The sequence below is a fragment of the Gouania willdenowi genome, chromosome 13 (genome assembly GCF_900634775.1).
Source record: "Gouania willdenowi chromosome 13, fGouWil2.1, whole genome shotgun sequence".
In the NCBI taxonomy this organism is placed as follows: Eukaryota; Metazoa; Chordata; class Actinopteri; order Blenniiformes; family Gobiesocidae; genus Gouania; species Gouania willdenowi.
The window spans coordinates 17,082,308-17,100,434 of NC_041056.1; the positions used below are offsets into that span (position 1 = coordinate 17,082,308).

Sequence of the window (18,127 nt, forward strand, 5' to 3'; positions counted from 1 at the left end):
TATCTGACAAAAAATGATTGTGGGTTGCAGCTTTAACTAAACAAGAGATTCTTGATGTGGTCCAGATCCATGTGTGGTAGACTAAAGAGGCTCCAATTAGAATCTTAATAAGCCATTAACATAGTATTTAAGGTTTATTTTTCCCAAACTTGCCTGTTTTCCTCTGAAAAGTCACTTTCATGAGGCTTCTAAAAACAGGCTGTTTTGGGGCCTTCATGCATCATATGCATGAGTAGGCGTGTCTGTAGATGCTGACTTAATGCCTCGCTCTTGTAGAGGGTGATCAGTGATCGCCATAGCGATTGTCTTTTGCTATCCACAAATTGCAAATTACAGTAAAACACATGGCTATTTAAGTGGCAATTGTGATTGTGAGTTTGACAAACGCTGCTCCACGGTGTGTGTTTATCACATCAATAGTGGAGTCAGACAGATGTTTCAAACACTCACCAGAGCTGCTACATCGCTTCTTGTCATCCTCACCTATTCTGATTACAGGAATAGTCCATTTAAGACGATAGTCCACTGTTTTGTTCTAAGGCTGCGTCTGCATCGCATTGGGTCACAAACACGTCAGATCAAGTCAAAGTGCGATACAAGGTGATCTCACGGCTACTAAAAGTGGAACTAATTGTGAGCGCTCACACTTTTATCTATGTACTGGAAAATCTATATACTGAACGTAAATACATTATCTCTGGGTAAAGGGACTAGTGGTTAAGAGAGCAAGCTTGTAATCGTAGGCTCACTGGTTCTTATCTCCCTGGTCCATCAGTGTGGGATGTTGACCAGTCCCGTATATTGAATAGTAAATGGGCTTGATTTATATGACGCTTTATCCCCACACTGAAGTAGTCTCAAAGCGCTTTATAATATCAGCTCATTTGTCCATTCACACAGAGTTGCCATGCAAGGCGCTGGTCAACCACTGGGAGCAACTTAGGGTTCAGTGTCTTAGGCCAAGGACACTGGTATAGACTGGGATCGAATTCCGAACCTCTCGATCAGAAGACGACCCCTCTACCACTTCTGAGCCACGGTCGCTCAATTTTAACCCTAACAGCTTCCTGGCGCTACACCACTGCTCCTCAGGGAGGGGTTAAATGCAAAGAACAAAAGTTGTGTATGTAGCTTTACATATATGACAATAAAGTATAATTTATATTCTATATTAAACGCAGTGTTTGTTTTACCTGTGAGGTAGTTTGAGAGGGAGGAGCTCACATTCTCACAATGGAAACAGAACTTTTTCATCATTGACCCTCTGAATGAGACTAAAGGGATGTATATCACTGTAGCAAAACCATTATATAAGGATTTTTTCACAATACTGTCCCTTTAAAGAGTAACCAAACCCCAGGTTTGGGCTGACGTGAGGATACATAAAAATCTGCAAAGGACAAGTTATGCTATACTAACTACCAACTCAAAACTTACTGTACCTTTCTATTCACAATTATCTCAATCCAACCTACTCACCACAGATTGCAGACTCCACAGGTGCTTCTTTTTTGATAGGAGGGGCGGGGCTAACAGTGATGGTTTGTGATGTAAGAAACCACCAAAACATCCTACACCAACATTCTCAGCCAATAGCAAAATTAGATTGTAATAGCTGGGTTACAACCCATACAGGGCAGTCACTGTTTTTTTACAACAAAATATGCCAAATTTAAATACTTTGACCAAAATGTTAATTCCACATGAAGTTCCCTTTGCTTTAAATAGAAGAGCACAAACGACCTGGAACAGATTACAAATGTGAAATTGCACAATCATTTAAAATTGCAAAAAGAAGATTATGTGCGCAATTATTTTGGCAAAGACAATTTGGATAATCATCATGCTCTCTATTTCCCTCTCTCACACACATTCCATTACTTTGTGTTGCTCCTGAATGGTGTGTGATGACTGTGCAGACACCCTGGATGACTTCTGGGATTACGAACAGCAGGTGGATCTGGAGGCTTTCTGCAGCAGCACTTTTTACAACCTTCTGATGAAACAGAGCCTGTCAATCACTTCAAAGCTGGGACAGCTGACCTCTGAGGTCTGTGGATCTTTGTGTAAATGTAGATTAAGCATTGAAAAGAGTGACAGTATACCCTCCTGTCCTTCACACGTGCTCTGAATAATGCTAAGTTTCCTACTAAAAAAAAAAAAAAAAAAAAAAAAGATTTTAAATGTCCTCTGTAGGATGTAATTTACCAACAATCTTTTGACAGCAAATAAAAACAAAAAGACAAAGCAACACCTTTACAGTCCTTTTACAGTTTCTAACAAAACTGATTACACCGCTCACATTTTAGGACTACGCCTTTTTCTATTTTTTCTTATTCATACATCACATTTGATCTGTTAAGTATCAATGTGAAAGATAAAGAACATTGTCATGACTTCTGTCTTTTGAGTGAAACTATTTATTGTGTCTCACCCTATCTTATTTATCTAACAGTCCTGGAATAATCAGTCACCATTTTATTTTTTTTTCTAATTCTTTTCCATCTCACACAACAGAAACAAAATCCCAGTCTTTGTTAAAGACTGGGTGTCACTGTAAAATGCACCTGTGTTTGGTAGCAGACACTCTCTGCCCTTCGCTATTCAGTGAAGAAGATGAACAGTTGCTATTACTGCCCTGCAGAGTGTTAAGGTGATGATACATCAGGGTATGGTCAGGTGTGTGAGGTGACAACAACAAATTTGGATTTGGTGCCACTCACTCCAAATGTGTGTCTGTGTGTTTTCAGGTAAAGGAACTGTACCAAGGAGTGCTTGGGAAACTCCAGCTGCTCCACCCACAGCTGCTCACAGAGGAAAAGGTGGCAGAAGGCTACGAGATGCTGAGGAGGGAAATAGACCAAGAGGTGGTGCAACGAAAGTCATTGGGCTCTCAGCTGAGGGCCCTGCTCGACGGCCAGCTACAGGTTGAAACTATATTTGTGTGTTCATGCTGTAATATGATTTTTAATGTGTTTTTGCAAGCAGGGTTTATGAATAAAAAGCTTAATTTTCTCTTTTTAAATCAGATGGACAGTAACGTGAGTGTCATAAAACAAATTATAACAACTTTTTGCCACGTAAAACAAGTTCCAAGTTGAATAATGAACATGTTTGAAACAAGAATGTGTCCAGCAGTGTTTCCATAAGATTAGCATTCAATTGTTGGATGATAAAATGCTCAAATCTGGCTGACATAATAGAAAAAAAACCCTCTTTGTTTTAGTTGGAAGCAGGAATAAACAACTCAAGTAAGACTGATGATGAATATGAAAAACATTACATTATTATTGCTATCCTTAATTTTACCAGGTATAGTGATATTGGGAAAACACCATGAGGTATAGTAACAAAAACAAGAAGAAGAGGATACAAGGGTCAAAATGTTGGTAGCTAACCCCTGATATAGAGAAATGGAAGAATGCAATTATACAGTCTCACGATGACACATTCCTTATTCAATTCAAAGCAACATAATGCTGATGTCTGTTGAAAAGTTACATCTTCTGATTAATTAGGCGGTGTCACAAACAGTTTTTCTTTTTTGTAACATTTCATGTAAACAAGAATTGTACTGAATGCTGTGTGAAAATATTCCTCCAGGCTCTGAGGAGAGAACAGCAGGCCCAGCAGAAGGTCCACAGTGTGTTCACGTCTCAGCTCAGAGAGTGCACCAGACTACTATCCAAAATTGACAACAACAACCAACAATCCTGTGAACTGAGTCAGCAAATGTAAAACTACTTTTTTTTTCTTTTTTTTTCACCTCCCACAAGTATACTTTTAATGAAATCCATGACTTCACATCATCCATTGAGAAATCAGACCCTCATAAGTGCTGTTTTCCCATGTGCAGTTTGATCCAGAGGCTAACAACTCTGGTGGGCGAGATGGGAGAACTGGTGTTAGTTGAATGCCAGCGTCAGGGGAGCTGGGGCTTATTGGGTGAGGGTACAGGGGCCAAGCTGCTCTGCCCCGACACAGGAAATGTCCTGACCAAGAATGACCTCTTTGGTGAGTCATATCCTTTCCTTGGTTAGAAAGGTTAAACCGTGAATAAACACCACCATCTATTGGTAAATGTGAGCAATGGATAGTTAAAACTATATCAGTGCTGGACTGTCATGGGGGTGCATACATGACCAAAATGATTACTGTCCACTAAATCAAATGTTATAACATGCATTTGACCACCTACATTTTTGGGGTTGACATAAGTAAACAACAGAAGTTGCCTCCTGATTAGAAGCTGATTTGTTTTAATTGTTTCTGAGAGGACAGATGTTAGAGTAAAGGCTTAGAAGGTAGAGGTGAAGGAAATTGGTGAAACAAAACAGAGCATGATTTATCATTAGTATTTGTCTAATGTTAAAGTATAAAAATAAATATTTAAATAATATATACATTTTATAATTATGATTTATCTTTATTTTTTACTGATTATTTAGTAATATCTGTTGTAAGCTAAATAATATTTATATGGGGTTGTCTTGAAATGGGCGGGGCTTTAACCAGTATGCTATTTTAAGCATGCAATTGATATGGGCTGATCAGAAATTGTTATAATTATTTCTGAATAGAAAACTATTTACTGGACAAGTAAAATGTAATGAACAAGAGTTTTCAAACTCAACATAACTCTGTTTTTACTTTTTTTTTATGATCAGTGTGATTTTTGTTTTGGGTTCTTTTTTATTTTATTTTATTTCCACGCCAGGTGTGTGTGTGTGTTTAAAAAAAAAAAAAAAAAAAAAACGACCAGCAGAGAGAGGGAGAAAGGAGTTCATTAAACACAGCAAGAAAATGTCAGACACTCAGTGAAGTCAAAAAAACTGGTTAGACCAAGCTGACGGTTAAAAAAAAAGAAAATTTTTTCCCGACAGGCAGAGATGCAATGCGAGTCGCATTCTACCAAGCACCAAGTCTGAACAAAGTCTCAACTTTTTAATTCATCCATCGTCGGACTTAATTGTTCTTGTTCAGGGTCACAGGCTCTGCTTGTGCCAGTCTCCAGCACTCAAAGCGATGCTAGGCAGGCCAAACTTTTTAAATTAATTTAGAAATATGTGCACAGTAACAAATGACAACTGGTGATGATCAGGGATGTCATCACTTTCTTACTTTGGGCTTCTTTCTTCCTTAATTCCAGATCCGGATGGGTCTCTAAGTGCCTCTCATGCTGTTTACTGTGATTCAGTCACAGGACTCATCAGGCCCAATGCCCAAAGTCATATGTTGCTGAGCAATGGTCACACAATGGCTGTGCCACCAGATTTTTGCATTCACCCTCACACTGGTAGAGTTCTTCCCATCATTGGTAATGTGGCCTATGATCCTGTCAGCTCTACTCTAGTGTTCACCACAGATCTTTACGCAGGTATAGTACAACTTAAGTCTTGTTAATGGAAGATGATAACAATAAGACCCAATGCAGTTAATAACTTATGAAGCTATGACTGAACAAGAGCCGTCTAGGTTAATTATTTCTTGCTTTTCCTCCTACAGATGACAACAGGAAGTGGGACACTCCCGTTCTTGCTTTCATTCCTTATCCAATGTTAAGTCACTCAGACCTACCTTTACCAAGTTCTCGGCTCAAAGGCCTTAAACCAGGTCAAAGACCTCAGCTGTGCACCCCCATGGCAGAACCAGAAACAGGAGTCCCAGTACCCATACTGGCAGTTACTATCCACCCCCAGACTGGACTGGTTTACCCACTGGGAAAGCTGCATTTGTGCCCAGTCACACGCATTCCACAGCCTATACAGATTGGTTATCCCATACTGGACTCCAGAACTGGGAACCTTGTTCTCACTGTTGGAGTCACATTGGATCCAGTTAAAGGTTAGTAGAGTGAAGCTTACTGTCATAACAAATATATGCAGGGACCGTTGTAGGCCAGCATATACTGTATGAGGGGGCAGTCAGAAATGTGAAGGGGGCATCATATGTACACATCATGCTCCAACACTTTGTTTCCCCTGTACTTATAGTAAGAGTGTTTTCTTCATTGAATTGGGTCCAACCCCACCCCAGAGAAGTAGATTGCACTTAGTCCGGCCTCTACCTTCAGACCTGTCCTGGTATAGCTCTTAAGGTCACTGAGGCACGCAAACCCCTTGACCACAATAAAGAGGCAATCCCTCAAGGGGGGAAACTGAAAAATTGAAATAAAATAAATAAAATAAATAAAATAAATAAAATAAATAAAATAAATAAAATAAATAAAATATCCTTCATTCAGACTTGATCAACCAACATAACATATATCTTAACTGGATGATTTAGATTTTGGTTCCGTGTTGATGAGTTCACCCAGAGGGAGGGGCCAAGGGGTCCTCTGGGATTTTGGTGAAACTCTTTGGGTCGGATGGGAGTGAATTTGAACAGTAGTGGCTGTTTCAGTCTCCCTAAATGGGACCCAAATTGGCTCTGTCATGGTCGCCATGGTAGCCGTGGTAACCATTGAGCATGGTCTGGTGACAACAGGGGATGAAATGGGGTACGGGGTACTGGGGAGGCTTTGAGCTTGGAGGGGGGCCCTGGCCACCTCTGCTATGGCCCTGGAGTCAGCTGAAATGTGCACCTCAGCCCTGGTGCTGATGATGGGACATGGTTGGGCTGTGATGGTGATGAGACCCTGTCTCTCTCTCTCTCATCTCCTCCCCCTGCTCATTCACATCTTCTACACGAGATATGATCAGAGCTTCCACCTGCTCCATAGTCTCATCCTGTAAACGCATCCCCAGGTTGTGTCTAGCCCAGGATGAGGCTGTCTAGAAGGGGTCTCGCCAGCCTGCTGTGGGCATGCCCAAGAGGGCCTCAAACTCAGCCTCCATGGCCACCGTGTAGTGGTCCTGGAGGATGAGCATGGTGGTGTGTTTCCAGCTTTTAGCATTCCCAGTAATTAATGTTTGTGTTTTATTACAGGGGTTGGCAGGTTTAATAAAGGTGGATAAATGATCAGTCAGCCTCTGAATTGTGGGAGGGGGCTTAGAGGCTTAAACACTTTTTAGATGGTGGAACAGTTTTATTAGTTTATAAATAACACTTACTTTTACCCTAAAGTCTGGGTCATCAAACTGGGGTGTGGGGTGTGTGTGTGCTGTGCCTGGTGCCTCGTGGAACAGCGCTGTGGCTGAGCGTGTCCGTGTAACTGCGGCTCGCGGTGTGCTCATTGGAGCAATATTTCGGGGGTACAAAGTAGTCCCGTGGGTCAAAAAATTGTGGCTGAAAGCCTGGCTCTCTGTAGCTGTGTAGCGCGGTGGCCCCCGGTCCATGTGACGGACGCTTAGGTCCGCCGCTCCGTGTTTGTCTTGGTCCCAATGGTAGGAGACCACCATCCACCGCCCTCATATCCCTGTCTATCCATAACAGGAGTAAAAAGCAAGCCGGTAACGCAACGTTAAACGTCCTTAAAAGGACCTTCTTCAGGCAGGTTTGCTTGCTAATATACTGTATGTGTAAAAATGTGTAATAGATGTGTCTCTCGTGAAATCTGAGCATGGAGTGAGGAATCATAGTGGCCTAACTAAATATTGTCTCTGTTGTGTACATCTGCTTTTTACTTGCGCTGTGTGTTTGTGAAGGGGATGTGTTGCCTGTTGGTGGAGTCCTATTGGCTGAGCCCTTCATCGAACCTTTGAGTGGGCACTTGGTGAAGGTTGCAGGAGCCACCATACGGGGAGGACTAGTGGTTCCTTCTGCAGGAGGATACCAGAATATACTAGACAACAAGGTCACTCATTTACTTTCATTTGAATTTAATATCCATAAAAATTACAGTGTAAGATAATTACTTTTCTCCCAGTGTTCATTTGGGGTTTGTTACATGAGGATATGTCACAATGTACAAACAGGTTGTTTAATTGCACAGTGTTTTTGGTTTTAAATCTTCTCAGTTTCCATCAGTCCATCTATTCTCAAAGCCTGTTTATCCCGATTAGTGTCAAAAGGTGATGGAGCTCATTCCAGTGGGACAGACAATCAAAGGCTACCGTCTGCTCTCAATTTATTTTCATGAATATAATTTTCCAGCAAAGTCATCTCATAGCACAAAGCTTAGGTTGGTTAAGATCGTGAAATAAAGTGTGGGGGAAAAGACACAACAAACTTTTTTGATTTAAAGTTTGAGCTAAGAGGGAGAGGAACGTCTCTAGATAAACATAAAGAAACTCGATAGCAGAAGATTCCTCAGAAGTTCTTACTCCAAAAGTCATCATTGCATATGGAAAATTAAATTCAATTCAACTTTATTAATATAGCGCAAATTGCAACAATAGTCATCTCGAGCACTATCAAAATATAAAATTTTTCGTAAAAAAGAAAAAAACCCAACAAATCCAGATGAACATGCATCAGCTACAGTGGGGAGAAAAAACTCCCTTTTAACAGGAGTTAAATGCAAAATGCTTATGATTTTATGCATGTACACATGTATACACTATCCAGTAGTTTTGCCCATCTTTATAATGTCAGGGAAATATTAAAGAACATATTTTGAGAGCATCATACTAGTTTTCATGACAGTGAATTTGAAATATGATTTTGTAAATGCCACATTTAAAATTATATATATATATATATATATATATAATTCAATTCAACTTTATATGTATAACGCAATTTACAACAAAGCCATCTCAATGCGCTTATCAAAATATAAAATTCTTAATAAGAAAGAGAAAACACAACAAGATCCACATGAACAAGCATTTAGCGACAGTGGGAAGAAACAACTCCTTTTAACAGGAAGAAATCTCCAGCAGAACCAGGTTCAGAGGTGGCAGCCATCTGCTTCGACTGGTTGGGGTTAGTGGACAGAAGAACCAACAGAACAGGATAGAGTGATAGAACATCAGAGTGTGCCAGACTAGTTCAGATCAGGAACTGCCATCATCAGCTTCACGACACCTGAAACAGAGCAGAGAGAGAAGGATGAGGAGAAGGCACTGACTGCAGAAAAACATGATACAGTATTATCAAGTCAGCCTGCCTTAGCCTTGGGCCTCACTCCCAGTGGCCTAGTCAACACTCAGTATACAGTATACAATAATAATCACTGGTAATAAATAATGAATGTTGCTGTTCATCATCTGCAACAAACCAGCAACCTTTTATTCAACCAGGTTCTGGCAATGATGCACAAAATATTTGGTCATCTGAAGCCACTTGCTGAGGTGTGGGGTTCCGATCCAAACTTGCAGCTTCTGCAGACTAATTCTGACAGTGAAAGTTCATGCAGGCGTCAGGACTTGGTAATGTCTGCTGCTAAGGAGCTTCACCAGGCGTGGGTACGGAGTCTTCACTGGCAGCTGCAGCTGCAGAGCAGGTTGGAGATTCTTCTGGACTGGTCCGTTTGTCTTCAGGAGAATGGAGGAGTTCTTGGTGAGAAGATGGCAACCAGCATGACAATAAGAGACACGTTTTTAAAAGTGTCTCCCATTTGCTTTTGATCTGCAATATATGGTTTCTTATATGAAAGCCAAAGACTATATAGGCCACTTTTGAAATCTATTAATAACAAGTAGCTTTATATGTGATTATGTTAATTAAGACAAATAACTGTAGCCCCACGCCTCCCTAAAAAACAACAAAACAAAGGTTCATGCACAATTTATTTTCTATTTCCATCAAAATTATTGGATTTAATACACATTAAATAGCATAACCTGCAGATTGTGAAGCACTTTATATGTTTTTACTTTTTTTTTAAACAAATGTACTCAAAATAACAAATGGATATGTTTCACCTTGTTAAGCTTAAATACTTTAATTTCAGTAGTCACAGTGAATCCAGTGTAAAAGCACTGATCTACAATCATCTGTTAATGCAAGCTGGCATTTTTTATTTTTCTTTGAAACAAAAGGTGCCACTGAACTGAATCAAAGAAATCAGCAATAAGTGTCAAAAGTGGTCACAGTGTAATCAAACAAATGTCAAAAATGTATGTTTTATATTTTTTTGAATTGGAACTTCAATGTCATGCCATGTTTGATTTACTGTATCTATGCTTCTCTCCCTAATATTCAATCTGAGCCCATAGTACTGTAGTAGCTATCTTGGCCAGGAAACTCTTCTTCAAAGAACAAGATTCCAGTTGCCCTTGACATTTTCAATATTAGATAAAAATGTAGAAAATAAAAACTCAACTATTGTTTCAGGCCTATTGTTTTAATTTCCGAGGCTGGAAAAACAATATCTGATAATTGACCTGCAACATTTTTCACTCTCAGGTTACTTGCTTGTGTCTACAGCTCAATGTCCTGCTTGTTTGAGCACCTGAATCAACGTTAACTAAAGAAAGTCTGGCCTGAGCTGTAGCTGATAGGCCAATATTAGCCCTGAATAAAAAAAAAATGGTTAAGGTATGAATACAGTATGTACATGTTTTTTCCTGCACAGCATAAAGTTCTCCTGTGCTTTACAAACAAGGAGAAATGCCACTGCCGGGGTCTGACGGAAGCGTGCCAGCTCTACTGGGCATGGAGTACCCTGACCCGATGGGTTCTGGTCTAGGTGTACAAGTGCTGGGTTGTCAAGCTGACTGGTCTGGCAAAACAGTACCACTAGCAGGCACCATGGAGGACCCTGATGGAAAAGGTACCATTGCAAACAACTTCATTCTAATTTCTAATGAATAAATCACATTTTGATCCTGAAAAAAGAAAACTTTGACATATGAACGATTTAAGAATTGGTTTTGTCATAATTTAGGACTAATAATAACTAAAAAATTGATGCCTTTTTGGAATAAAAAAGAAAATGATTTTAAAGAAAACAAAAAATGTCCATCTTGTCTTAACTGTAGAATGACCAAGCTTTTGTTTTATGACAGAATTCTGCATTAACACTTGAATGCAAAACTTTATTCATTTTTATTCATCTATGTATACAGACTCAATTCGTGGTTAGATACTAAGTATTCCTACCAATAGCCATATAAAGCTATTGTACCTGTCGTATCACTCAAATAGTGAGACCACAACTTAGCTCTATATAACAAAACATGACGATTTTTCTTGAAAGCTTAATTTTTTTTCTTTTAATTAATTACATAATATTTATTATTTATATTTACATTTATTTAATACCTATCACATAACAGGATCGTGAAAATGTGGATAATGAGGTTTTCCTATTCTGTCTGTTTGCTCTTTCTTTTTTTTCCAAGGCTTAGTGGCGATTCGTTATGGTTCCCAAACCATTGACCCAGTGACAGGCCTTTTGAGTACTGTGGTTGGAGCAAGACTGGATCCCATCAAAAAACACACAGTTCCCATTACAGCTTCCTACTGGCTAATGGAGACAGGTCAGAGCAGCAGTTTACAGGTGGGAGAGTCACTGAGAACTATAATTGTTAATACTTTCATAAACCATGAAGAGTTTAAACACAATTCAACATGTTGTTTTTGTTGAATTCGGTGATACCATAAAAAGTGTTTTTCGAATAAGAGTTTTAATTAAACATGTTGGCGTTTCCTTTGGCTTTTGCTTTGTTCACCAGGTAGAGGCACTGCAGAGAGAAGTTTGTTTACGCAACACTTATTGGCAACAGCAAAAGCAACGGGAGGAGGATATTCTGAGTGATGTGGACTCGTCTCTACACCAATGTCTCCTTCGGTTAGCAGAAACGAACTTAGCCCAGGTCAGCCTAATGAAGTCTGTATTGGATGTAAATACTGTATCTTATGTTGTTCCTTCAGTAATCGCTGAACTGAATGTATGCTGGTGCAATCATGTGGCGTTTATTGCCAGTAATCAAATGCAGGCCCCGTCTTCAATGTTTAAAGTGTGACGCTGTGCTCTGCAGCAGCTCCAGTGGTCCGGGAGGCAACAGCTGGATGCAGCTGTGGAGCTGCACGATTCAGCACAGATTGAAGCTCAGAGGAAAGCTGCTCAGCGGCCCGTCCTGGATCTGGTCCTCCCTTTGCATGTGTCTCACATCCTTACTCTGGGTAAACATGTGGAAGAAAAGATAAAACAGAAAAAAACATCCAGTCTGCCTTGTCTCTGCAGCAGTGATGTTTTGTATTTCATCCTTATCTATCTTTCCTCCCACTGAATGTAAATGTGATTTTTTTTCTATGCTTTAAGCGTGCTGTTTTTTTTCTTGTAGTTTGTGCTTTTACTCTCTTATTTCTCCTATCCTGGTTTGGAAACAGATGGTTTCTGGTCTGTGGTTTGAAATATTTTTGCAGATTTGTTATTATTTTTCCCAGTTATGCTCTGTTCTTCATTTGATGTAGAAGCTAGAAACCATCCTTTGGTGGTTTCTTTCTCTCTATCATCACCAAATCTTTCTGATGTAGAAATGCTTTTCCTTTTATCTTAACTTTACAAGTTTAATTTCATTTCGTTGAACGTTATTTATTTATGGGATTTCTAATTCTGTTTCCGCTTGAATTTACACAGGAGATGAAGATGAATGGGACCAGCAGTGTATATGGCACTCAGTCCTCCTGTCTGGCCTGGAGAAGCTGGAAATCTGTATGTATGAGCTGCAGCAAGACCAGGAAAAAGAGAGATTACAAACTAAAGACTGGCCTACAAACCTCAACGCTATGGTCAGAGCAGCAGAGACTTTACTTACATAATCTGTAATGTCTTATGTGGCCCATTGAAAATATGTTTTTGCTGAGCTTTTGAAAGAAACTGACATTTGATGTCACATCAGTGCTTTAAACGGGACTCATAAAGACATTTCAGATGCAAAATAAATGACAAGCTTTTGGTTCTTGGTTGTGCAGGAGAGAGAACAGAGACAGAGAGAGCTGTGTGAACAGATCTGCTGTAGACAGACAGAGCTGCATGCTGCTCTCAGTGCACTGCACTCCATCAGAGTCCTGTCTCAGCTTCGGACTATCGTGGCTAAGGTATAAACACAAACACATTAGGTTAAAAACTATAAATCTAAAAAGAATCTAAATAAAACCAAATAAATAAAATGAAAGTAAAACATTTCAGAATACATTAAATTATTTTATTTTTCCTCCTCTTTTTAAAAATAAGCCTTTTCTCACTTTGGAACTGCTCATGCGCGACCTGGGGGGTCATAGGTCGAGAGGGATAAAAAGTAAACAAGCTCGTCCATTTGGTATTTCCAACCGAATAGCGTTTGTAATGTTATTCCAGAGATCGTTAGTGTTTTAATAGTGTTTATATTTTTAATATTACACATATTTGGACTCGAGGAGGTGTCCAGATGTCACTTACGACCGATCCGAGCACTTTTAAAAACCGATGGAGCAGTTCAGCTGCAGTATGGAAGCAAGGGCAGTCCTCTCGCTTCCACACAGGTTACCCCTGGTGCACAAAAACACAGACTACCTGGGTCTCCAGCGGGCAGAATTTGGACTCTACCCAGGAATGATGCACATATTTCAGCACTTTTGTAAAACCGAAGGGAGAAGCAGTATCAAAGCAACCGACCTCCTCTGCTTCCTACTCCTGTATTTTCTTTATTTACCTTTATTGTTGTTAGTTTTTTTTATTTTTTACTTTTGTAGTTGTTTTAACAACTGTAAAGCATTTTTGAGTTTTTGAAAAGTGCTTATAAATAAAATGTATTGTTATTATAAATAATAAAGCGAGATTTCCGAGTGTGAAAAATACAGTATGAGTTCTCACTTTGAAAAGGTACATCTACGAGGTCACCATTCACTAACCAGGTCCATGGTTATTTTTATTAAGCTTTTATTTTACAAATTTGAAGCAAGTGCACAAGATGGACAGGCTGATAAGTGAAACAGCACTGTTTAGCTGATTGATCACTCTTGAAAAGCCAGGAAAAACCTGAATTTTTAGCTCGTGTGCAGCATTACCTTTAGCAGCTAACTCGGCATTTCTACCTTGGAGACCAATACCACATTTTTTTTTCAAAGAATCAATGCTCCAACAGGAAAAAAATGATCTAAATGTCTGTCAGACTCGCTGTTTACATAGTCAGCTATGGCCAGTTTATACCTCTTGACCTTTGAGTGTGAAAAGGCTTAAACAATCACAGGTTTTGTGTGGCTGCAAAACTGGCACAATAGTTTTCTCTAATTCAGCGCTTTCTCGATTGATTTTTCAGGAAGTCTTGTGCAGGAATCTTTGGTTTAGGGAATATGGTTTGATCCAACACACCACATGCAGACTGAATATGAGAGCCACGGGTTTGCTTCACTTTTCTGCATTGCCTCTAATAGAAAAACTGATCCAGCTCCTGGAAGAAAAGCAGTCAGCTAGCTTTTCCTCAAGTGTCTGCAATCAACAAGTCACTGGTACGGATAAAACTCATTTAAATACACATAAAACAATGCACGTTGCCATAAAGAAAGATGGAATACGTAATGCATTTGGAATTATTAATGACTTTATTTTGAGCATATGTCTGTAATGTTTGGTATAAAACAATCATTTCACTCAATAATTGTAGAAACTATTTAATGTCAACAATTATTTAACAGGGACAGTGTACGTTACAGTAATATCCATATTGAAAATTTCAACAGACAGTTGAATTGTCACCCTAAAATAATACAAATTAAACGAAATATACAATAAAATATGCATAGGTACGTTAAAACATACTTGATATTATATAAAAACGGCTTTTACCATTATTGTTGTGCGTTTAAATCCCAAACACAACATTCAGACAAACATGTTAATAATCCTGAGCCAAAATCTATTGTTAAGAGAAGAAAATAAGAGGTTTGTTACTTTCTGTCAGTGGTTTATTTAGTATTTTTCTGATTTACTTTGCATCCAAAACAATTTTCAATTGGTTATTTGTGGTAAGATATTCTTATTTAAGCTTCAGTTGTAATAAAAAAAAAAAATAGGGCAACAGCAAAATTGTTTACACATGCAAACTGTTTTTTTTTCTGACAGAGAGCCTGCAGCAAATAAAAGAAACAGTTCAGCCTACACAGATCTCTGTACCCACAATAACAGGTAACCTCATAAGCACACATTTTAAACATGTAATACATTGTTTGGGAACATTATTAAATATGAACCCATCTTTTTTAAACACTTTTTTCATTAAGAGGAGCAGTGGAGGAGCCTGTTGGAGCGCTCTCCACTTTTTCAGCAGCTGAAGGGGGTGGAGCTACAGCTGAAGGGCTGGGCTTGTAGGGCAGGACTTCAGGGAAAGGTCAATGGTAAGGAAAAACATGACGAGACCTGTGAGATAAGCTCTTTAAAGGCATACATACCAGAAGGATCGAACGCACAACCTTAAAATACCTAATGGGATGGATGCATTATGCATACTTGTTATTATCCAGAGAACCATTGATGATTTAATCATGATTTCAGGTGATGAAATAAAATACAACCTTTTTGTTTTTTGTTTTGTTTAGATGGAGTTAAATATTTCATAGATGTCCTCGATGCTCAGTGGGAATGTGAAGGAGAGCTCATTCCTTTGGATCCATCCACCCTGAAGCCCAGAGAGTTCCTGGTCTACAAACATGGATTATTTCTGATTCACTCCCTGCATAATCTGCAATTGGTAGGTGTCAGTTCTTGATCAGTTTGAACAGACCAGAGTATTTCATCAAACCCAGTTCAAGGTTAAGTCCAGGTTTAACCTGAGAGTTCAAACTGGAACAGCTGTTTCATCAAAAAGAAAACACCTTAGTTACCATAGTAACAGTCCGTGGGTCAAACCTGCTCCCGATCAGGTTTAAGCAGCAAGGTTGACTTAAGCTGCAGATGCACTTTCATTTAGTGATGCTTTAAAACACTCAACAAATATCTACAAAAGGAAAAAAGGAGTCAAAAAGAGTTCTTGTCACGGTCCGGTGTGGACCCAAATGCAAGGAGAGATGGAGGCAGGATAGAGGCATAACGTTCCTGGAACCAGTCCATGTTTTATTCTCAAACAAACTTAAATCCTAACAGGGGAGCAGGAAGCAAGACCAGACACAGCAGGACATGAGGAGGGAGACAACGAACCTGACAACATCAACGAACAAGCAACCACACTGTGACAAAGTCATTTTTCTTCACTGTAAAGGCAGGATGCTGAAATTTGCCTCCACAGATTGTTTGAAAAAGGTTGTTATAGAGTCATTTCTGAACAAAATGAGTCATGGAGAGTGATTCTCCGTGTTTAAATTCAAGTAAACGCTATGTGGAGATGAGGATCGAGAGCTGACAGCTGTTGCAGTGGCCAAGTGTTGAATGTATTTTATAAAATCTACAATCTGTATAATGTGACAAAGCAATAAAACAATGAACATGTATGTGAACTGTCTCATAAAAATAAATATTTTGTAAAATACATTCCAAAATATCATCACAGCAAAAGTTACAGTAACATGTCCAAACAACTTGGTTGGGCCCCAAAAAATGGATCACAGAGCCATTCTCAGGGGGTCACCAGCATTTTGCCACTGTTAAAAAAGCATTTAAGCATTTCTTCAATTACTGAAACCTTACTTGTAAAACCTTTTTCATGCATAAGTAAGCAGTCCAAGGTGCTTTGCACTATTATTATTCATACTTAGTTCCGAGATTTAGTTATAGCACACCGTTTTGCAGTATTTATATACTAATAAAGTAATCAGAAGAAAGTTTCATTGGTACTTTATTGTTTTCTTGTAATAAATGATATTTTTGGCTCGAAATATTCATTTATTTTAATAATTATATTTATATTTATGGATTAAAACTGCTGCCTTATATGTTCCTAAAATGCAAAGTTGAATCTAATTGATGGTTACCTCAGAACTTAACCATAGCTGGTTAAAATTGGTTTGAATTTTTTATAAACCTTTCTGTGATTTGGGTCACATATAGAACTGATGGTAGACATCAAAGCCAGAACCTTTGAGAACCAATGATTAAACCACTTGAACGCCAAGAAGAAGGTTTCCCATTCAAACCATGGAAGAGCAATAAAACTCTATCTAAAGATAAGCATGTGGCATAGCAGTTAGTATTCCTAAACTTTTATTTCATGTTTACACAAAATGAATCTAATAGAAAATGACTCAATTACTTAAGTATGCATTTTTAAATGTTACATTTTACTGTTCACTGAGGTAGCAATATTGCTTTGAAAATTTGAATGGTTTCTTTTTCCAACAGACTCCTGCAATTTCACTTCAGATAGCAGCCAGTCTGCCAAACAACAACTACTGTAACAACTCCTTCAGAAACTCCTTCTTTTATCAGGTAAACTAAGGGTACTCTGAGAATTCCAGGTGCCACAGTGATGTGGCAGTCACGCCAGTGGTATCTGTCATTGTGTCCTTGGGCAAGGCACTTCACCCACATTGCCTAGAATGTAGCGTGAGTGAATGCTGGTGGTGGTCGGAGGGGCCGACCACCGCTTCCGTCAGTCTGCCCCAGGCCAGCTGTGGCTACAATCGTATTTTACCACTACTAAGTGTGGTGTGAAAGAATAATGCTTTCATTCTGTAAAGCGACTTTGAGTGTCTATGAGAAAGCGCTATATAAAATTGATGCATTATTATATTTATTTTTTACATGCAAGTGGTCAAAAAATAAAGGCAGCACATGCAGAGATTCTTAGTATGAGCTCATTCAGCACTCTGACAAGCAACCACCATGCCTTGGACAGGTACTGGTTTGTGGTCTGCATCAAAAGGTGGTACAAACACAATATCCACCTCTCTGTGTTCAGTGTAACACAGAACACATACTACAGAGCTGTTTTCTTCATTACAGTCCATCTACTGAACTAAAAAGACACAGTGAGGTCAAGGAGCTGCAGATTAAGAGTGGAGTTGGCAGGGACTGTCTACAAAGTGCAACACAGAAAGGACATTTCAACACTGTCCTATATTATGTTGCTCTGGAAATCATATAAAATGTTTAACAGACCATGCTGATCATTCCACAACAGCTACTCAAGTATTAAATGCCTTTGGAAAATCTTAATGAATATTAATTTGTAAATAACTCAAAGCTGCGGTTTCTATGATGGTTAGGGGCTTAAGACTTAGTTTTACTTTTTCCAAGTGTCCAAAACTTGTTTGAACCAAAATCTTCTCATAGAACATGAGCTGTGGTTTGAAGAGAGTCATGTGTGTTTCATTAGGTTCCTCTTTACACATGGATGACGTATATGTTATTTAAATCAAACCTATGTGCACACAAACTAAA

General features: G+C 39.0%; 1 protein-coding gene across 1 annotated transcript in view; it reads left to right on the forward strand.

The window, feature by feature from the left end:
* Window positions 1-18,127, forward strand: part of LOC114474973 (uncharacterized) — a 30,895-nt gene that overhangs the window by 9,122 nt on the left and 3,646 nt on the right. Inside the window, exons 9-27 of the mRNA XM_028465613.1 lie at window positions 1,920-2,050; window positions 2,751-2,927; window positions 3,604-3,734; window positions 3,857-4,014; window positions 5,150-5,377; window positions 5,506-5,844; window positions 7,590-7,738; window positions 9,129-9,387; window positions 10,436-10,603; window positions 11,175-11,332; window positions 11,508-11,648; window positions 11,814-11,958; window positions 12,416-12,567; window positions 12,751-12,876; window positions 14,076-14,265; window positions 14,879-14,941; window positions 15,037-15,150; window positions 15,352-15,503; window positions 17,087-17,173. Of these exons, the coding sequence (XP_028321414.1) occupies window positions 1,920-2,050; window positions 2,751-2,927; window positions 3,604-3,734; window positions 3,857-4,014; window positions 5,150-5,377; window positions 5,506-5,844; window positions 7,590-7,738; window positions 9,129-9,387; window positions 10,436-10,603; window positions 11,175-11,332; window positions 11,508-11,648; window positions 11,814-11,958; window positions 12,416-12,567; window positions 12,751-12,876; window positions 14,076-14,265; window positions 14,879-14,941; window positions 15,037-15,150; window positions 15,352-15,503; window positions 17,087-17,173 (3,068 nt within the window). The remainder of the gene's footprint in view (window positions 1-1,919; window positions 2,051-2,750; window positions 2,928-3,603; window positions 3,735-3,856; window positions 4,015-5,149; window positions 5,378-5,505; window positions 5,845-7,589; window positions 7,739-9,128; window positions 9,388-10,435; window positions 10,604-11,174; window positions 11,333-11,507; window positions 11,649-11,813; window positions 11,959-12,415; window positions 12,568-12,750; window positions 12,877-14,075; window positions 14,266-14,878; window positions 14,942-15,036; window positions 15,151-15,351; window positions 15,504-17,086; window positions 17,174-18,127) is intronic.